General features: G+C 43.5%; 1 protein-coding gene across 1 annotated transcript in view; it reads left to right on the forward strand.

Annotated features, from left to right (window-relative positions):
- stxbp5l (syntaxin binding protein 5L) overlaps positions 1–19,805 on the forward strand; it is a 578,167-nt gene that overhangs the window by 357,663 nt on the left and 200,699 nt on the right. The window contains exons 14-16 of the mRNA XM_078559960.1: positions 2,406–2,446; positions 7,006–7,223; positions 9,741–9,916. Coding sequence (XP_078416086.1) covers positions 2,406–2,446; positions 7,006–7,223; positions 9,741–9,916 — 435 coding nt within the window. The remainder of the gene's footprint in view (positions 1–2,405; positions 2,447–7,005; positions 7,224–9,740; positions 9,917–19,805) is intronic.

Here is a 19,805-nt window from a genome sequence, read left to right on the forward strand (position 1 = left end):
CAAGGTTGTCTTGTCTCATGCTGCTTGTCTTGCCAGTCACTGGGCTGCCCTTATTGTTTTGTTGTCTTCGGTGTGGTTGCTGGACTGGCCTCAAAGTCCTTCATCCACTGCACTGCACTGTTGCTGGGTTTCACTTGAGGCTTTTCCTGTTGGTTTCTACTGTTCCTCTGTGGGTGTAGTCACGCTGCCGCCATCTGTTATTGTGGGTTTATCTTGGGATTCATTGGTTTCCTACTCTAGAAGAGCTCTTGCTGGAAGCAATGGTCTTTTGTTCAAGAATATTTATTTACATGCTAACTATGTGCTAACTATTTACAAAGGTTAAATAAGACCAAGACAGAGCCGGAGCTGCTCTCTGAGATGCTTTACACTCATCTCCTGTCAGTGAGTGGCGTCAATATGACATAGCTCCTTACACATATGCTCAATAGCTATCATTCAAGATAACCCCTTACTCTACAACCACCTTCCCCTTTTCTCTGCCTCTGTACTTGCTTAAAATCTGTTAGATCTCTATTTCCAGTTCTGACAAAAGGTGATCAGTCTGAAATGTAGGCTGTAATTTTTCCAGCACCTTGGAGTTGTGTTCGGAGTCAGGGGACCCAGAAAAGCGGCAGAAAAACATGTCGGGCTGACTCCCCAAAGTTTTCCCGCCTCCACGCACTTATACCCAGGGTGGCCACCTGGCAGTGGTGGGAAGCCAATTAAGGGATGTGATTAAGTAATTAGGTTGTATTTTTCCACACCACTCTAATTATTATGGACTGGGGCCCTGCTGCATGGATTGCTTGCCAGCTCACTAATTTTTAGTTGAGTCTCTCTTGGAGCCTGCTGCTACTGAAAGTGCTGGGTATTAAGAAAATCATTCCAGCTCCTCCCCCTTCACCTATCTTTTCAGTGCTCTCTCTTTGCCCCAATCCCTGTAGGTGCAATTCACTACAGCTACATCGCAGGCTGTCAGCCTCTCTCACATGCCAGCTCCTGCTTCACACTCCTGCCTCCACAGCCAACCCATCATCCCTCATTGCACAACAAAGATGGAGGCTAATTGACTGCTTCACTTAAAACTAACCTAGCAGACACACTACTGAAACACATGTGATCGGGACTCCAATGCTTGCAGCAAAATTCAGCCCATTAACTTTATTTTTCTCTCCACAGATGCTGTCTAACTAGCTGAGCTTTTCCAGCATTTTCTGTTTTTATTTCCGATTTCTAGCACCCACAGTCATTGTTTCTATATTGGTATTTAATTAACTGCCACTTCTCTTCCAGGAATGCCCACCTTGAAAAAGATCTGCTCTTCCAGCATCCACAGTTTATTCTATTTTCACCAGACTGATATCAGGGATAAAAGAGTTAAATTATGAGGCCATGTGATAGTCTGGGATTGTATTCCTTCAGTGTAGAAGATTTAAGAGGAATCTGAATTAAGTATTCAAGCTGGTTAAAGCATTTTATTGGGCTGATAAAGAAAAACTACTTCCTCGGGCAGAGGAGTCAGAACAAGGGAAATATCCTTAAAATTGGAGTTTGGCCATTCAGGGGTGAAGTCAGGAAGCACGTCTTTACACAAAGTGTAGTGGAAAACTGGAATTCTTTTCCCCAAAAAACAGTTCAGTCTTGGTCAATTGAAAATTTCAAAACTGAATTTGATAGATTTATCTCAGACACGGTTATTTAGGATAATGAAATCAAGACAGGTAAATGGAGTTAAGATACAGATCATCTGTGTTCAAACTCCTGTTCCTGTGTTCTAATCCTGGTGTTGTGTTCAAGTACTCACTAAACACTTGTAGTACAAGAGGTAGTTGGCTGCTCAAGATACACAGAAAATATCCTAATCAGTTATAGATTAAATACTCTCTTATTTCAGTGTCCATGTGGTTTAGATTTAGCATTAAATTAGTATTTGATTACTTTTACGTGAAATATTACCAGTTAATTTAAGAAAAGCTATTTTCCCTTCATTAAATGAATTATATTTGCATATTCTCTAGGGAGTTCTATGTTACTCACCAATGCAAACAAAGCATTAATATGGTACGTTATGTTTTTCTTTTACCATTCCTTTTTTGACAACAACCAACAGCTTGTAACCACATAGAGAGATAATTTTTAGTTGAGTTGGACCAAATTGCAAATTGCTTTTGCTTATCATGGTTTGTTTTTAGGATTCTTCAGATGAATTTGATCATCATATCGATTTGCCCATTTAGTGAGTTACAGAGTATAAAATATTTCTATAACAATATACAAAACCATATTTTGTAAATTACTGCACCTGTCAGTTTTTTGTCTACTAATTAAATTACTTATCTCACTTGCACTTATCTAGTCTTATTTGCATTACAGCCCTGGTGTCAATTAGTTTTCATTTGCAACAAAACTTCTGTATTTCACAGGCATGCAGATGGCTCATTGAAATTCTGGGATGCTTCTGCCAGTGAGTATCTGAGCTCCAACTTTTGCACGGCACTTTCAAATCTTTAATGGCCTGTTCATAAATTTTAAGATTATATTAAAGTTAGTTATCAGTTTACGTATCCTATAGTATGTTTTTGTATGGGCCAATACAGCTTTGACAGGTGCTTGGTGCACTGAGAAATAGCTTTTTATATTATAAAAATGGGCCAGAGGTCTAATCTGAACCCAATGTACTTAGCTCCACTGTGGCATACGACAAGTTGTATGCTGGGATGCTGCACACAAAATATGTACGAGCCTCATTAAGGCCCCAAAAGTTATCAAAATTAAGGGACTTAACTGTAACACCATTGCAGTGCCTAAACAATGTTCTCATTGCGAAGTACCTGTTTGGAACAGATTTTTCACGGGGTGTCTGGAAGGGGTAGAAAGAACAAAAATGTTTCTTCGCACCAGTCCTCTCCTTTATAAGGTCACTGGTCCTTTTTGCTGCTTTTCTTTTTTGCCTTTAACTGCCAAATTTAGAGGAGACTTAAATCCCAAGCAGCTGAATTTTTTCCCTAAAATGCCAGCCAGCATTGTTCAGGCAAACAGCAACCCTTCACTAGATGCTGGTCTTGTGGCATTCTCAGTAAATTATGTCCAATGTGGTAGAAGCATTACTCAACTATTCAAATCAGGTGACCTCACATTATCATACATGGTCAGCTCATTTCAGTGCAGCTCTGTCCAGCGTCTGATTCACTGCAGTTTCTGGACCAAGATCACATTATCAGCCTTATGTGTAAATTTAATTTTTGATTAGAGTTACATAAAAGTACTGGTTTACACTTATTAATGAAATATAGTGAAAAATTATTTTGTTCCAAGCAGCACTTTTTTAGGGGAAAAGGATGAATTTTAATGCTAATTAAGGTGGTGTATTTGGTGGGAACAGAATTCTTTTTCTCCTTTGGTCACCATGAGCTGGCTTTTGGTGGCCAAACAGGGGCGGGAACTGAGGTGGGCAGGCATGTAATTTCCTTATAAAAAAGGGTGCACAACTGAAAGGGGTGCTCATCCATTGGCAAACAGTTGCCATCAAGTGAGCAGGTGGCCTGTGCATGCTCGGTCTGTTGAAAGGGTTGTGATCCTCCAGGGGCATCGTGGGACCATAAGAGTTGGGTACAGTAAGCTTTGAGTGCAGCTGACTGCAAGCAAGACAACAGCTGGATATGGTATTAAGGTACTTGGAGATAGGGACAAGTAGCAATAAACATCCTCAGGAGCAGATGCAGAGCCCTGAGCGTGAGGAGGGAAAAGGAGAGGAATGAGGGGCAAAAAACAATGAAGGCCATACCTTCAGCATTGAATGCACTGCTGAAGAAGTTCCTGGACATGTCCGAGAACCAGTGCTGCAGGAGACCGTGCCTGACTATCTGAGATTTATCCCCACGTTGAGGAAGACTTCAGACCTCACAGGACTGGTCAGCATGCCCTGCCAGTATCCGTTAAAGTCACTGTTGCCTTGAACATCTTTGGCTTTGGCTCATTCTAAGGATCAGCGGTGATCTTGGTGGAAAGCAGCACATTGATGCCTTGTTTGCGAGAGGAGGGTAGTATATACAACTTCAAACAGATTGAGCCGCTCAGGCATAAAAGACAGTGGGATTCACCTCCATCTCTGGATTCCTGCAGGGCATCATTGATTGCACCCAAGTGGCCATCAAGGCATCAAGTGAGCGACCAGTGAAAGTGCATCAACAGCGAGGGCTACTATTCCCTAACCATTCAGCTGGTATCAGAAAGTACTTTATACTTGTGTCCTTTCACTAACCTGGCACCTGCCATAACGTCTTAGTTTCATTCTTATCAACAATGCATGGAACACATCTCTCTAGTGGTCTCAGTGTTTCCATTCAAAGACCATTGCTTCCCTTCACCACTTCTTCCCTCTTTTTGAGGTTTACTGCTCACAGATTTGGGATCAGGTTACAATGTCTCCAATGTAATCAAAAATTAACAATTTCTATAAGCGCACGTACCAGCCAATGGGGACATCCCCAGAAGCTGCTGCATCAATGTCAATGTAGGGTTGCCTCTGTCACAGGGTCCTAGCATAAATGGTCCCTCATTCAGCAGAGCCAAGAGGGCGGTGGCAATGATGGTGCCCTTTGAGGAGCAGCATCCTTATCCTTATTAGTGACTGCCTCAGTCTGTTGGCACTCTGGATCTATAGTTGGATTGAAACAGGCATCCATTCCATGTATCTTTCCATTATCAGTGCCACTGAGCAATCAGTGCTACAAAATGTAGCATGCATTCTCTGCATGTCAGTGCACTGTTCCCGCATCAACTCCAGGTGTTCCCGTATATGGCTCTCCATGAGGTTGGCCGTTTTCTCTGGAGGAGCTCATGCTCTCAAAGCCCTGAGACATGGTATTTCACATTCCTCCATTCTCAGCCCATGACCCCACACTACCTCAGGTAACTCTGACGACATGTGGGTATACAACTCACGCTAATGGTCAAAGTAGAGCTGCCTTGAATGTGACTCCTGAGGCTGTGCATCTGTGCTCAGCTGAGAATGTCTGAGTCTGTCCTTCATCCTTTGAGAGGGACTGTACATAGCTGCCTCTGCCTCCCTCACCTCCTCACTTGTGATGTGCTTTTCACCCAGTTCCGCTCTTTCTAATCATGCCCAACCCTGATGTGTTTCTGCGCAGTTGGAGGGTGCACTTGAATGATGTGATGGGACTGGTTCTTTGGCTTTGATACTGTCTAGGGAACCTACTGATGTTGCTGCAGCACTAGTATGCTCCCCCTATAGAATTGGCCCTGTGAGAGATATAAGAAAGAGATCATGAGAACTTGCCTCTCACAGCAGATACCTCTGCAGAATTGAGGCTTCTCAGTGCAGCTATAGGTTTGACATGCTGTCGAACAGGGAGGTGTGTACTCCATCCTCTTCAGCTACAGAATTCAATGTCTTCTCATCCTCTCATACAGGTTTTCCCATTTCTCCATCGTCCACTTCCTCGAGTATGTAGGCTGTGTGTCCCAACAACTGGCAGATCACATCAAACAGCATGTCCCTTTGGCTGTTCACAGTAGGCAGAGTACTGAATGTACTTAAACAGCCCGAGCTTGCAAAACTCAGAACATAATATCTAATGTTAGATGTGATTCGTGAATGGACAACACTTGCTGTGCAATCCTGAATGCGCCAAGAATTACCAATTTAAGATTATCAGTTGGACTCACAATGTGGCTCACTCACTTGGACGCTACATATATTCATACGCAGGGAGCTGTCCGCTGCAGGCAAAAGGAAAATGTCCACGCATTGCGCCTTTTTAAAATTAATCAAAAACCTGGAGGACAATAGTTCCATGAGCATTTTCCGTGGCAAAGCCTTGACTAATCTGAATTGACTTGCCAATCAATCACCACCCTTTTCTCATGCAGTACAAGTTGTTGTTCCCTTTGAAATTTGGCATTCTTGCGTTTGTCCTGAATAGTGCAAGACAAAAAGCTTCGACGGCATATCTCTTTTTTCATCAGTGCTCAAGTTCTATACTACCAAGTGAATAAAGTTTTTTGCTCCAGCCCAATAATGTATCTTAACCCCAGCCTCAGAAGGACACCAGTGGTGCCTCTTAAAAGGTTATACCTAAGACTTTTGTCATTAGTGTTTCTTTGCCAAAAGTTGTCTTTTGTCATGCAAAAATGCGAAGCTTAAGTATCAGGAAGATAAAGTAAAGAATACTGTGCTGAGATAATTAAACATCAGAGGCTGAATTTTCAGGCCTCACCAATGTCAGGAATGGAGGCAGATGAGGCCCAAAAATAATGAGGCCGGCTGGCATGCCGGCTTCCCGACGTCAGCCATTTTGGCTGACGTGGGTTCGGGACCTGTGAACGACTCATTAAGAACCCTGTAAATGATCAATAATGGAGGCCGACTGAGGTTTTCCTGTCAACTTTCAGTTTCCTGACATGACAGGGGTGGCAGGTTTACTGCCTGGAGGCAGACACTCCGTGGCAGACTAGGGTGCCAGTGTTCCTGGCAGGCCTACAGGCCTCCCATGCCTACCTGTGTGGGGGTAGAGCAAAAAGCTGTCCTGTAGTGGGGTTTTCAACCCACCCCCACGCACCCCACAATTGTGACATGGGTGCATTTTATATCTTTCTATTAAAGATTTTAAAAAGTGGCTGAGAGGGCACCCTTTTATTGAACCACCCTCTCAGTTATTTACTTTGTACTGCAGCTGGTTGCTTTTCTAATGCTGGAAGGCCTTTGGCCACTGTACTTTATTGAAAAAGGAGCTATGCCAATTAAGGGCTAAAAATCTTGACTTTAATGAGTTTCCTACCAGCAGCGGGTTTCTGACTTGAAAACAGTCCTGACTCCTGTTTTCCACCTCTGTGGGGAAAATTCAGCCCTTGGTCATCAAACCTAATTAGAAAATTGAAAGAAAAGGAATTTTTTGCCTACTAGTGTTAAATTCAAGTTCTGTTATTGATTTATCAACTGTTTCTTTAGCCACTACTGCTACTTTTTAACTAATCTAGTTATTTTTATCTGTCCATTGCTAGTAACTCTTCAAATATTATACAAGCTGAAAACCTCCAAAGTGTTTGAAAAGCAGAAAGTGAAAGATGCAAAGCAGATTGCAGAGATTGTAGAAGACGATCCCTATGCTATACAGATGATCAGTTGGTGTCCAGAAAGCAGAATTTTCTGTGTTGCAGGCATTTCGGCACATGTAATTGTTTACAGATTCAGCAAGCATGAAGTTACGACTGAGTTAGTGGTGAGTCTACAAGTTAACAGGCTTTTTATTCTTCCCCTTTTTGTTGCCACAAGCTGCAAAGTTATTTCCATGATGAGGTACAATTTTAATGGTACTGTATGTTTTATGTATTTGCATTTTTACGTTAAACATGAATGTTAATGGGTGGACTTATAATTGTAGCTGCTAATTACCAAATAAGAATTGTTTGCTGTCATATATATCATTGTATTCAATTACTGCAACAGTGAATTTGAATTAATTAATTTGACTTTTGATGAATGGGGAGATAGATAATTGTGTCCGTTGTTCATTTCTCTAAATTAACCATTTTTATTTTCCAGACAGATGAAAACAGTTTAGTATGTATTATGTATATGGACGTCACTTACACATCCTTGTAGATATTTTGTACAGTACAGATATCATCAGTGAGATAATGCAGAAATATCAGAAGGACAAAAGAATATAAAAGTAATTGAGGGGAGGTAAAAAGACATTTCCTGCTTCCCTCTGCTTCCTGCTTTTTGGAAATACTAGTCCCTTTGCAATACTTTGTCCATTCTTCCACCACTCCATTTCCAGTTATTCTTACCCTGGCTTCTTCCCCTGCAAGTGTAGGAGATGAACACATGTCCATTGATCTCCGCCTAGACCAATATCCAGGCCTTTAAAGAGTTCTTCTCTGAGTGCTGGAAATTCAGTTCTTCTAATCTAGTAGTACACTATTTTAACTGCTAGCATGCGGTCTCCTGTACATTGAAAAGACCATATGCAGATTAGGCGGCTACTTTCTGGAAATTTCTGCTCTGTTGGCAAGCGTCACCCCAATCTGCCTGTTGCTTGCTGCTTAACTTCACCCTTCTAATCCCATTCTGACCGCTCCATCGTTTTTTCACCTTATGCACCTTGAGACTTCATTTCTGCCTTAAAGAGGCTAGATAAATGCAAATTATTGTTGGTTTTTTACAGTGTTCTTGTGAAGCTCAGCACCAGTTTCCATCTTTCATCTTTCTGCTGTGTATTCTGTAGCCCTCTGGTCTTAGCACTGACTTTGGTAACTTCAAATCTTAGCTACACCTTCCATCTTCATCACAGCAGTGGGCTCATGCAACATGGGGTGTGTCTGTCAGTGTCCAGTGGAAAGAGAGGCTATTATTTGGGTCAGAGATCTTTTGTCAGGACACAGTGTTGGTGACCATTTGAGCAATTAAATAAATTCATTTTTCTCTCCTTATGACTGATGGATGCACCATTTTTTTACTTGTATTTTGCTTTCATTTTCATGTCTGCTGACCTTCAGCTTTTTAAAAAATTTACCTTCTTTTTTCTCATGCTTTTGTGTACTTTGTCTATGTCTTGTTTTTGTCTTGTGGTTTTCACTGCTATATTATCTACACTTTATTTTGCCTTTTTATGTGTCCCACTGATGAGCTTTTGTATCTCTTAACTGTTTTCATTAAGCAATTTACTGGTAATTTAATACATTAACACCCTCTGTTCTCTAAAGACCGCAAACTTGAAATGTTAACTTTATTTCTCTCCGCAGATGCGGCTTGACCTGCTGAGTATTTCCAGCATTGTTTGTTTTCACTACCATCTCTTTTTGCCTCTCATCATCATTCCTTTTGTCCTTTAATTACTCCTGCCTTCCACACAATCACAGACCTTACCTTTTGTTCTTCACCCCTCCCCTCTTTCCCTGCCTCTGTAATTGCTTAAAATCTGATACGTTGCCAACTTTCTCCAGTTCCAGTTCTGATGAAAAATTATCAACTGGAAACATTAACTCTGTTTCGCCTCCACAGATGCTGCTTAGCCTGCTGAGATTTTCCAGTATTTTCTGTTTTCATTACATTCATTCATAACTTCCTTGCTGTGATAAGTGTATTGCCTGCATCAGCCACATTTGCCATTATTGTTGATGCTACCTGGCAACAAACTATGGGGATTTAACCACCTGAGTAAACTGGGAGATAGGTGCAGAGGTGTCATCTGCAGATAGAACATCTACAGTTACCACACATTTAAACATGACATACAATAGTGTATGTAAAATGGCTGCTATATTTTGAATAATAATATAAAATATATAGGCTCAGAAATTCAGGAGCGCCCATTTTTGGGTGTGCTGGACAGTGTGAGGTGAAATTCGAGTTTCACCAGATATTGGTCCTCAGACCTCATTATAATGGGCCCAGTGTGGCACAACTGCCTCCCATCGAAGACTAGAGAAAGATCATAGGCTAGATTTTCACAATTCTCTATTCTGGCCATGCTGCTCTGGAGAAATGACAGGTGAAGGGTGCAGCCACTTTCCCAAAGTGAGGAAAAATCAGAAGGTCACTTGTTCCTGGGTCACTCATGCTGTGGAGTATAGACGAAGACCTGAGAACAGACCTCCATCCTCTAAATTATGTGCGATGGTTAAAAACTACAGAGAAGAAAAACTGCAGGTTAAATACACTTATAAAAAGTTTGTAATCCTTAATGTAAGAAATTGTGCTTAATATTTTTTTCAAATTTTTGTGCTTCTAGGCTCTAGAACTGCGATTACAGTATGAAGTTGAAGATATTGTTACTCCTGAACCCGAATCTGTACTGCCAATCACTGATACTTCTTCACAGCTTTCCTTCTCAAAGACTCCAGCATTATCTGGTAGTGCAAATGCATTAACACCAGAAGGAGTAAAGGACAACATCCCATGTCTCAAGTAAGAGTGTGAGATAAATTACCACACTGATGTATCCCATCATTTATGTTCTCTTTCAATCAAGAGAAAGGGAGATTCTGAGATACAGAATGCTCTATACCATCTATCAATAGCAGTTCATAATTGTATTGCAGGGAGGTTGGAGGGAGTGTAGGGTGGTTGGAGGGGGTTGAGGGTAGTGAGGTCATTTTTAAGGTTTAGTACCACAAAATTAAATATTGCACATTTCTCAGAACTCTCTTTTAAGCCAGCACATAAATAGCACTCTAAATTTTTATTATGCCCTAATGTAGACACAATTCTGATGACATGCTGTGTTGATGTACCAGAGGCTTAAGAATCTTGGGCATCATTAAAATAAATGTAAGAAACTAAAAACCAGGAGCAATGCAAAACAGGATGTTGACTCGCTATCACCTGTTTTATTACTCTTGCAAAGCCTGGGAATTAAATTCCTATTTGTCACAAGATTGCTTCAAGAAAGGTTTTACAAATCTCTGCTCTACTCCATCCTAGGTTCACCCTACCCTGCATAATCCTGTTTAAAATCTAGCAGAAGGTGGTCACACTGTGTGACTAACATTTCTCTGAGGGTAAGGATTCCCAATCATCCATTGTAACTTTGGCAAAAAAAACCAATGAAATCTCAGCGAAACAGCATAAAGGGCTTTTACCATAAAGGATCTTTATAGAAGCCCAATCCTCTTACATAAGTGCTTCTAGAAATGATTTCTCTCAGGATTTTGCTGTCATTTTTGTTGTTGTTAGAGTTTCTTACTTATTAATTTCATTTTTCCACTTAATTTGCCTCTTTCCCTCATACCTTGAACAACGATTAGAATTTTTAAAAATACTATCTGTACATTTATTTAGTGCAAATGCAATGTAACATGTGGATGAGCTGTAAATTCACAGTGTACAACACAATTGTATGACAGTGGGTTGGTGCCAGAAAAGTCAGAATGGTAAGGTTGTATTAGCTACAGAGTTGAATTGTTTTGTAAATGTAGTGATTTTTTTTACAGCCACTTTCCTAACGTAGTTGATTGCTCTGTGACTAACTTTGCTGAGAGACCATTGGGCCTTCAATTTCACCATTACTACAGCCACTCTGCCTATTGCATGCAGGTATAATGAAAGAAAGACAAAACCTATATTTATACAGCACCGTTCACAATGTCCCAAATCGATTTACAGCCAATTAAGTACTTTTGAGTTGTAGTCACTGGTATTATGTAGGCAATGTTATCAAATGGTGGAGCAGGCTCGAAGGGCCGAATGGCCTACTCCTAATACAAATGTTTGTCATTCATGAATGGCTGAGACAAGCTGGGCTAGGTGGCCTTTGTCATCCATAATTATCTTACGAACAGAGGGTGGAATCATGGCTGACGTTCTGTTTATTTTGTTGGAACACCACCACCTGGAAGTTCACCTCCAAGTCACTCGCCATCCTGACTTGGAAATACATTGCTGTTCCTTCACTGTCGCTGGGTCAAAATCCTGGAACTCCTTCCCTAACAGCACTGTGGGTGTACCTACACCACACGGACTGCAGTGGTTCAAGAAGGCAGCTCACCACCACCTTCTCAAGGGCAATTAGGGATGGGCAATAAATGCTGGCATAGGCAGCAAAGTCCACATCCCGCGAATGAATAAAAAAATAATGGAAGTTTACTGTGAGCAGGCTTCGTGGGGTGGAATTGCCAGGACAGAAATGCATAATGGGCTCATAGTGAATCAGTAATCTGTTTTACACGGCACATGATTCTCAAAACTGTTTTCCATTAACTTCAATCTTGTCCTTTTGTCTACCTATTATGTCACTCTATCCTGGTGCTTTTTATGAGTTTTTTCAGGTATTGAAATATTGTGATAAAGTTGTGTTGCATAGTAGATAGTAAAAATATATTGCAGTGAGAAGCAGCAATCAGCGGAGTCTTCAGAAAACACATACAATTGTGGACCATTCAGCCTTTGTCCTTTGGCCTCTTAAAAGTTATGTCACACAGAGACATTTGAGGGCTCAGTGCTTATCGCTAACAGTGAAAACCTATGTTGTTCAATCATTCCATTTTGTTTCTCTGGAGCCACTTGATCTTTCCACCCTGTGAGATTACTGATAAAATAGAATACAATTACACCCCTTGAATGAAATAATTATATTGAATAATATCACGCACCCGGGCAGAAAAAAGTTTTCTTCTACTTCTACAGAATGGAAAAGGTCTTCTGCAGTTTATCTGTGCTGCAAATATTAAATCTTTCTCCAAATATAATTTACTGTCACCATGTCCATATGGTGCAATGTGCAGAACATGTTAATGAGGCCTGAGGCTGTCTCCAAAATCAGTGTTATCGTCTGCACAGCGTTATGCATAACTAATGGGATATTTTCCTGTAAAATTAACAATATTGCACAATGCTCTTAAGGTAAATTTTGTACCCTCTGGTTTGTTTAATAGTCGTGGTGGGATCACCTATAGGGTGCACACAAACTAACACTGCATTATACCATTGCTGCCCTTAATATTAATGACCCATTCTGCATATATATCAGATGATATTTGTAACCAGATGTCAAAAATGGGCATTATCATTTTACTAGGACTTTTCTGTGATTAGTGAATCTTGAAAGGGGAAAAAAATATTATGCATGATTGATGGAGAAGGTTAAAGTGGGGATGGAGGAATAAGGGGCCCAGAAACAGGAGAAGCACCAGGGCCCATGATTTCTCTCCCTGGCCCTGGTGTTGGCACCTGATATGATTTCAAAAGTTATTTTTTATTTGTTCATGGGACATGGGCGTCGCTGGCTAGGCCAGCATTTATTGCTCATCCCTAATTACCCTTGTTCAGAGGGCATTTTAAGAGTCAACCACATTGCTGTGGGTCTGGAATCACATGTAGGCTAGGTCACGTAAGGATGGCAGATTTCCTTCCCTAAAGGACATTAATGTACCAGGTAGGTTTCTATGACAATCAGCAATGGTTTTGTGGTCATCATCAGATTCTAATTCCCGATTTTTTTATTGAATTCAAATTTCACCATCTGTGATGTTGGGATTTGAACCTAAGTCTCTAGAGCGTTACCCTGGATCTCTGGAATACTAGTCCAGTGACAATACCACTATGCCACCACCTTCCCCCTAATTACACCTTTATTTACTCTTTGGAGCACCAAATATCCTGTATGGTTATCAAAATGCATGTCTTCTTTATGCCTATAAAATTATTTCCTTTAATTTGTCAGGACTGAATATTATAAACTACATGTAATTTGTGGCATTTTCTATTTGCAAAACTACCTTCCCATGTAGCATTGAAGTATTCTTTCCAAATTCAAAGCTGTTAAATAAATGTTAATATCTTAAGTCATCTAAATCATACAAATCCAAGCAGGAAGCCACATTTCTACAAAAAAAAGAGTTCCATGACATGATATTAACATCATCAGCGTTGAGGAATTACTGAGTCACATGCAGAGAAGCTAAACACATACATGAAATCATCACCTTGAAACACTTTGGGTGGAATTCTCCCATCCCGCCCGCAGTGGGTTTCGTGGCGGGCGGGAGCAGATAATCCAGGGGGAGGCAAAAAATTGGAAACCCGCTGTCGTAAAAACAAGTCGCAATTCTCCCAATGGTGTTTTCATGGCGGGAAGGTAATCCCACTGATTAGTGGCGTGACCACCATTTACATTCATTAGCATGTCATGAACGCTCATTAAAACAGCTGCTCGCCGGAATCTTGCCAGGCCTTCCAATCTTCCGTCATGCCAGTGGGAAATTACGTCAGCATCAAGCCCATTTGAAAAGGGATTGCGTGCACAAATCGGACCTCAGTTCGCTGGTAACTTCGAGGTGAGTGGAACATACCTGTCATAGCGCTGCGCTAGACTTGTTGCGGTGAACCCTACAGCTGGGGCTATAGAGTTGGACTGCTCCTTCTCTTTGCTTTCATTCTCCCAAGGAACACCACTGTGCTGCGGTACTCATGCAGGCCTCCATTTTCAGAGACTAGCACTTCAACCGGGATGGGCTGTGAGGAGCGGAGTCGGGATGACAGACACAAGGGGGGAAACAGGGAGGGAGGGCTGTGGAATGGCAGTCGGGGTGGGAGAAGGGAAATGAGGGGGTCAACGGGGAGGGAAGGCTGTGGAATCGCAGTCGGGGAAGGGCGAACATGAGGGGACAACAGGGAGGGAAGGCTATGGAATGGCAGTCAGGGGGAAGGGGAACACCAGTGGAGCCTTTCTGGGGTCGCCCTCTAATCTCTTGATGCTGCAGGAGTGAGCAGGGGTCTGCTTAGAAAGAAAGGAGAAAAACCTCCTTGCAATGAAAGCCACTTAAAACCAATGGCTTTATGTGTACTGTCAAAGGGCAACTCAGAACTCAGTGGTGATACATTACAGCCTTTGCTTCTCAAGTGTAACACAAAGGAATGTAGAATTTGGGAATGCAGGCAATAGTGAGGGAGACACAGCTGTATCATATGTGGCACTTCATTAATGAAGGCCTGTCACGTGTTTACCAAATGTGACATTCCTAACGGGCCAAAGGGCATCCATTCATTGGCCATGAGCAACTGACTGGTCATTAATATGTCACATCAGAGATTGGAGCACAGAGCTAGATTGGGTCAATCATCTCACTTAAACTTTAGCATCCCACGCAGGGCTCAAGATGTTACATATCTGTGATGCCATCTTGGTCACCTCAATGTGTGCCAGTGTATCAGAGACCAGGCGGCATCAACCTTCATGCAAATAGGGCAGGCGAAGCTATGGACCTTACAGTTTCCAAACATGTCATCCTCTGAGCTTCGCTTTCTTGCCCATTGAATCATTAATGCCTTCAATGTTTCCTTTCAGAGAGAAGACAAAAGCAGAAATGAATCCAGGGCTCAATGCTGCCTTTGTTAGGGTCTTAATGCAATGGAGGAGGTGAAGGAGGGAGAGGCAACTCCACGTGCAGCTCCTGCAGGAGCGACATGGTCAAGCAGAGCCACAGCATGAATAGGAGGGTCAGGAGGAGAGACCCAGACAACAGGAGCGACTCACCAGGCCTAGGGTTTATCGACCAAGAGTCTCCTATTTACAAATAAGCGAGAGGCAATGCTGTACACATCTGGGCTCGTCCCGAGATTTGGTGCATCATATGCCACATTCTTCATGAAGACCTGATGCCACATGGAGTTGGAGGGTATCCCCTACCAGTGGCTTTGAAAATGACCGCTGCACTCAATTTCCTGGCCTCCGGTTCTTTCCAAGGATTAACAGGCAAGCTGTGTGGCATCTCAATCCGCAACACATCGATGCATCAAGGAGATCACAGATGCCCTTTATAAGAAGGCCCATCATTATGTCAAGTTTGCTCTGGGCAAAGATAGCCAAGGCTGCAAGATTCACTGGCTTCACCGCCATCTCGGACTTCCCTAGAATGCAGGGTGCAATAGATTTCACCTATGTGACTATACAGGCTCCAAGGCAGCAGGCCCTAATGTTTATAAACAGCAAGGGCTATCATTCCATCAATGTGCAACTTGTGTGTGATCACTGGAAGCACATACTGCATGTTTGTGCACAGTACCCTGGGAGTTGCCATGACTCCTACATTCTGAGACACTCCCAGTTGCCTGAGATTTTCGAGGGGCCATTATGCCTGCAGAGATGGCTGCTTGGGGATAAGGGGTACCCACTGAAGCACTGGCTGATGACACTGGTGCGTCGCCCTCACTGTTGTTCCTAGGAGAGGTACTATGCTGCTCACAGCTCCTAACACTCCCTTATAGAGTCCCATAGGGCTCCTGAAGATGTGTTTCAGATGTTTGGACAGCTGAGGTGGCTCACTCCAAGACACTCCCGACAGGGTTTCCCGTATCATTGCAGTGTGTTGCAACCTTCACAATCTGGCTATGCAAAGAGATGAGCCTCTGCCAGAGGATGACCTGGATGAAGATGAGAGCTCATTAGAGGATGAAGATCCGGAGGCCCAGGAACCTCAGGAGGCTGCTGAGGATCAGTATGAGTGTGATCACGCCACGGAGGAAGGAAAACATGAGAGACTTGCCTGTGATACGTTAATCGCTGACAGGTTCCAGGAACAGTAAAGTCAAGTGAGGAAATATGGCCACATCTCTGCTGGCCCTCAATGCCATCTTCTTTCAACTCAGGGGATGTCCACCCATTTTCAGTGAATACAAGTCCCGCATTCACAACTGCCTCATGAATCACCAGACCATAATATTTGCTTTGGTCCATGGGGCCCTGTGAGTGAGCCTCACTCTGGGAACTGAGAGCCCACTTAGGAACAAGATCGATGCGAGAGAAGACTTGAAGCCTTCGCCACCATCTAATGGTGCCAACACTGCTGCGACTAAGATGTGGACATGCTCAGGGATCTCCTCCTCCCATGTATGTCTTTTCTTCTGCCACTACCACTGAGCCACTGAGGCACACATGCCGCTAGATTATCAGTGTTGATGAGCTGCCCTCACTCAGTGGTGTTCTTTGAGGAAGAAGGGTGAGAAACACTTACATCACACACTCCCAATAAAGATTTAAACACATCTCCCCAACATTGCACAAGGAGTGCAGATACTAGTTCAACTGAGGTTGACATCACAGGAATGTTAATTTCAAAGTAGGATACTATCACTAAGTGGGAGGAAGGCTAAACCTCAAAATAAATAGGACTCAAAGTATAAAATCACAACGCCTTCATAGGAACATTCACATAACCATCAAATGTATTAACATAAGTGCAATTTAGTTACGTCTAGCACACCCATGACCCAAAAGTGACATCAATTTTTCTTAACTTTCCTAACTCTAGCGCTACGCCTGGGTGCAGTTCCAACATCTGTAGCAGAGATGGAGGCAGCCTGCTGACTGCTACATCCTGATGCCTGTGATGACCTTTGCGGATGCCCTCTGGTGCCCTGTGGCCCAGAGGGCCCTGGCCTGATAACGGTCACCTGCTCGGGGCAGAAGCACCCTTGGCAGCTTGAGAAGCTGGAGTGGATGGGGTCACAGGCAGAGGAGGCTGTGAGCAGCTGCACACCCTTGGGAGTGTCCTGAGAGAAGGCCCCCAGGGTATCTGGCTGACACTCATCCTTCCTGTGGGTGCCCAACTCCTGTAGAAGATGGTGTGCCTGGAGTGAGGTCAGGGTGCCTCGTCGCCATGTTGCCTATATCCTGATGGTGCCCACCAGGGTGTGCAGCCATGGAGTGCAGGGCTGAGCACAAATCCGGCAAGACCTGCTGGACCAAGGTCTCCATGGTGGTCGCCAGCCTTCCCGTGGTGACCTTGAGGCGCTCGCATGTCAGAGCCAGGACATCAGACAGGACACGGACAGACTTCTTCATCATTCACTCTAGTCTGCTGAGTGACTACCGAATCTCTGCCTGATGTTCCGCCAACTGTCATTGCATCTCCAGCATAGATTTGGTGGCTGCTTCCAGAGGCTCATCAACTGACTTGGACTGAGCACGTGGCTGGCCTCCAGCAGCCCTCCGAGTGCCGGAGACCTGGGCTGTCCCTGCCTCCGACTGCTGCTGGGACGTGTCAGTGAGGTGTTCCCCAGGAAGTGAGCCTGAGCCTAATCTACATCTGTGCCCCACTGACACTTGTGTGTCTCTGAGCTGGTGGAGGGTGCATGTGGGTGCCGTGATGGCCCTTCTGGAGCTTCGTCCTCAAATTAAGTCGGGGGCTCGCACTGGTGGTGCAGAAATGGCTTGGGGGCCTCGATGTGATTGTGCCTAGAAAATAGAAAAGAAAGTTTTAGTAAAGGAGCATGAGCTAGATAAGACAGTACGTGACTCACTGTGAATGTCAGGATTTGATGAGGTGATGGAGCTGAGATCTGTACTAGGTTGGTTGGAGAGGCCGATCTCCCTTCCCCACAGGAGCGATCCCTGTTGTCCTCAGCCAGCTCAGCTGCAGCCTCCAAATTCACTGAGGATGTCGGGTGTCCCTCCCCTGGTCTGCGCTCTCGTGCCTATTATGCGCCAGCTTGGCCTATATGAAGAAGAAAGAAAGGCATGTGATGAAAAAGGATGGAGCAGAGGTTGGGTGATATGCACATCCCGTGTGTGTGATGAGCCCTCCCCAGAAGGGCCAGAGGATGGAGTGTGAGCAACGTGACAGATGGGATGGTGGTGATGTGAACATCTCGGTGAGAAAACAAGTGTTGATATGCTTCCCCCGCTAATGGTTGCGTGAAACCCCTGAAGAGAATGGCTGTTTGAGTGCACGATGCCATGATGAGAGTTTGATATTAGAGGGTGCTGAAGGATGACTTACCCTGCCAGCGCGGACGAAACCATTCATCCTCTTCCTGCACTGGGTGGCACTTTGGGCTGACCTGCTCCACTGCGGTGTCCCAGGCCCAAGAGGTGAGGCTGCTATGCTTCTTGCAGCCATCCGTGGGGTAGAGCACATGCTGTTGTTCCTACACCTGTCCGACCATGGCCTGGAGGGCCTGGTTGGAAAGCGGGATGCAGACTTCGTCCTGAGGCTCTCGGCCTTTCTCTTATGGGTTGCAGATATCTCTGGTGGGTTGGAGAGATTAAGATTGTGTGACAGTCTGACATTTATGGCGCTGGGACCTTTGAACCTGATAGCGGGCGAACAAATCAGCTTCCGGCCTGCCAGGCATTTCGAGCAAAACATGACCTTGCATAATTAATGAGGCTCTAAGCGCAGAATCGGTTATGAGTTGCCGCCATTATGGACGGCAGGCTGGGCGCTGCCGGAACTGTCCGCCACTACACTTAGTTTCATTTTGGGAGAATTCTGCCCTTTCTGTGGATGACAGCTTGCAGTTAGTGTTAATTTAGTCCCCCATGCAATCTTATGAACATTTTCAATGCGACAGATTTTATTAGCTACGTGGGTGAAAGAAACAATTTTTTTCATTTTTAATCTTTGCTCCACCAGTAAAACCCCTCTGAAAAATGACTACAATGGTGAGGGGGGGGGAGTGAAATTCAACTTTTAAAGGAAACTCAGTGTAACAGTTGGCCAATCCATTAATGCCCATTTTACGGGAACAACCAAAGTTAAGTTTCACCCCGAATATGTGAAAACTAGTTATAGATTAATGTCTCAGCGTATGTTCTTATATTAATCAATAATATAAATTCTTTTGAACAGTGTTTATGGATATTAATGAGAAAATTTCTAACAAATAACTGTTCATGGAGCCTCTGAATTTGTCATAATGTTATAAGTATTAAATCTTCAATTCAGTTGTTGTTACAATCATTATACATTGAGTTCATTATACTCTTAGTTACAGCTTCTTTTTAATACTCTTTAAGTTTAAGTTCTTAACTTTATGGTTTGGTTTCCATGTGACATTGCTTCTGTTGGAACTTTTTCATTACCTGGTAATATCCTGTGTACTCTGCTCCCCTTTTTATCTAAATTAATTTAATTTTCCCATAATCTGCCTAGTTTTCCTCTGTTCCCAACAATAGGTTGGTGTTAAAATTGTAATTGCTTTCGTTCTTCTTGTCTCTCATTCCGTTGACAGAATTTTTGGGTCCCGCCAGCAGCAGGCATCATGGCTAGTGGGACCAGAGAATTTGGAATGCAGCCAAAAGTCAGTTTTCCACTCCCAATTTTTGTGGCAGGTCGGGTTGCCTGCCGTGCCCTATGGGGAACCGTATTTGCATGTCTTTGCATCTCATAAATACTCATTAAAAACCCAGCTCGCCAAAATCACGCTCCCACTCCATATCAAATGATCGCGCTGGGGGCTAGTTGGACCCTTGTGAATCACGACCGGATTTAACTGACCTGCACCTGATGAAATGCTTTACATTCACGACTTCGAGGTTTGTGCTGCAGCGGTGGCCTACCTTTCACTGCTGTGCGCT

The sequence above is a fragment of the Cetorhinus maximus genome, chromosome 16 (genome assembly GCF_964194155.1).
Source record: "Cetorhinus maximus chromosome 16, sCetMax3.hap1.1, whole genome shotgun sequence".
NCBI classification, from domain to species: domain Eukaryota; kingdom Metazoa; phylum Chordata; class Chondrichthyes; order Lamniformes; family Cetorhinidae; genus Cetorhinus; species Cetorhinus maximus.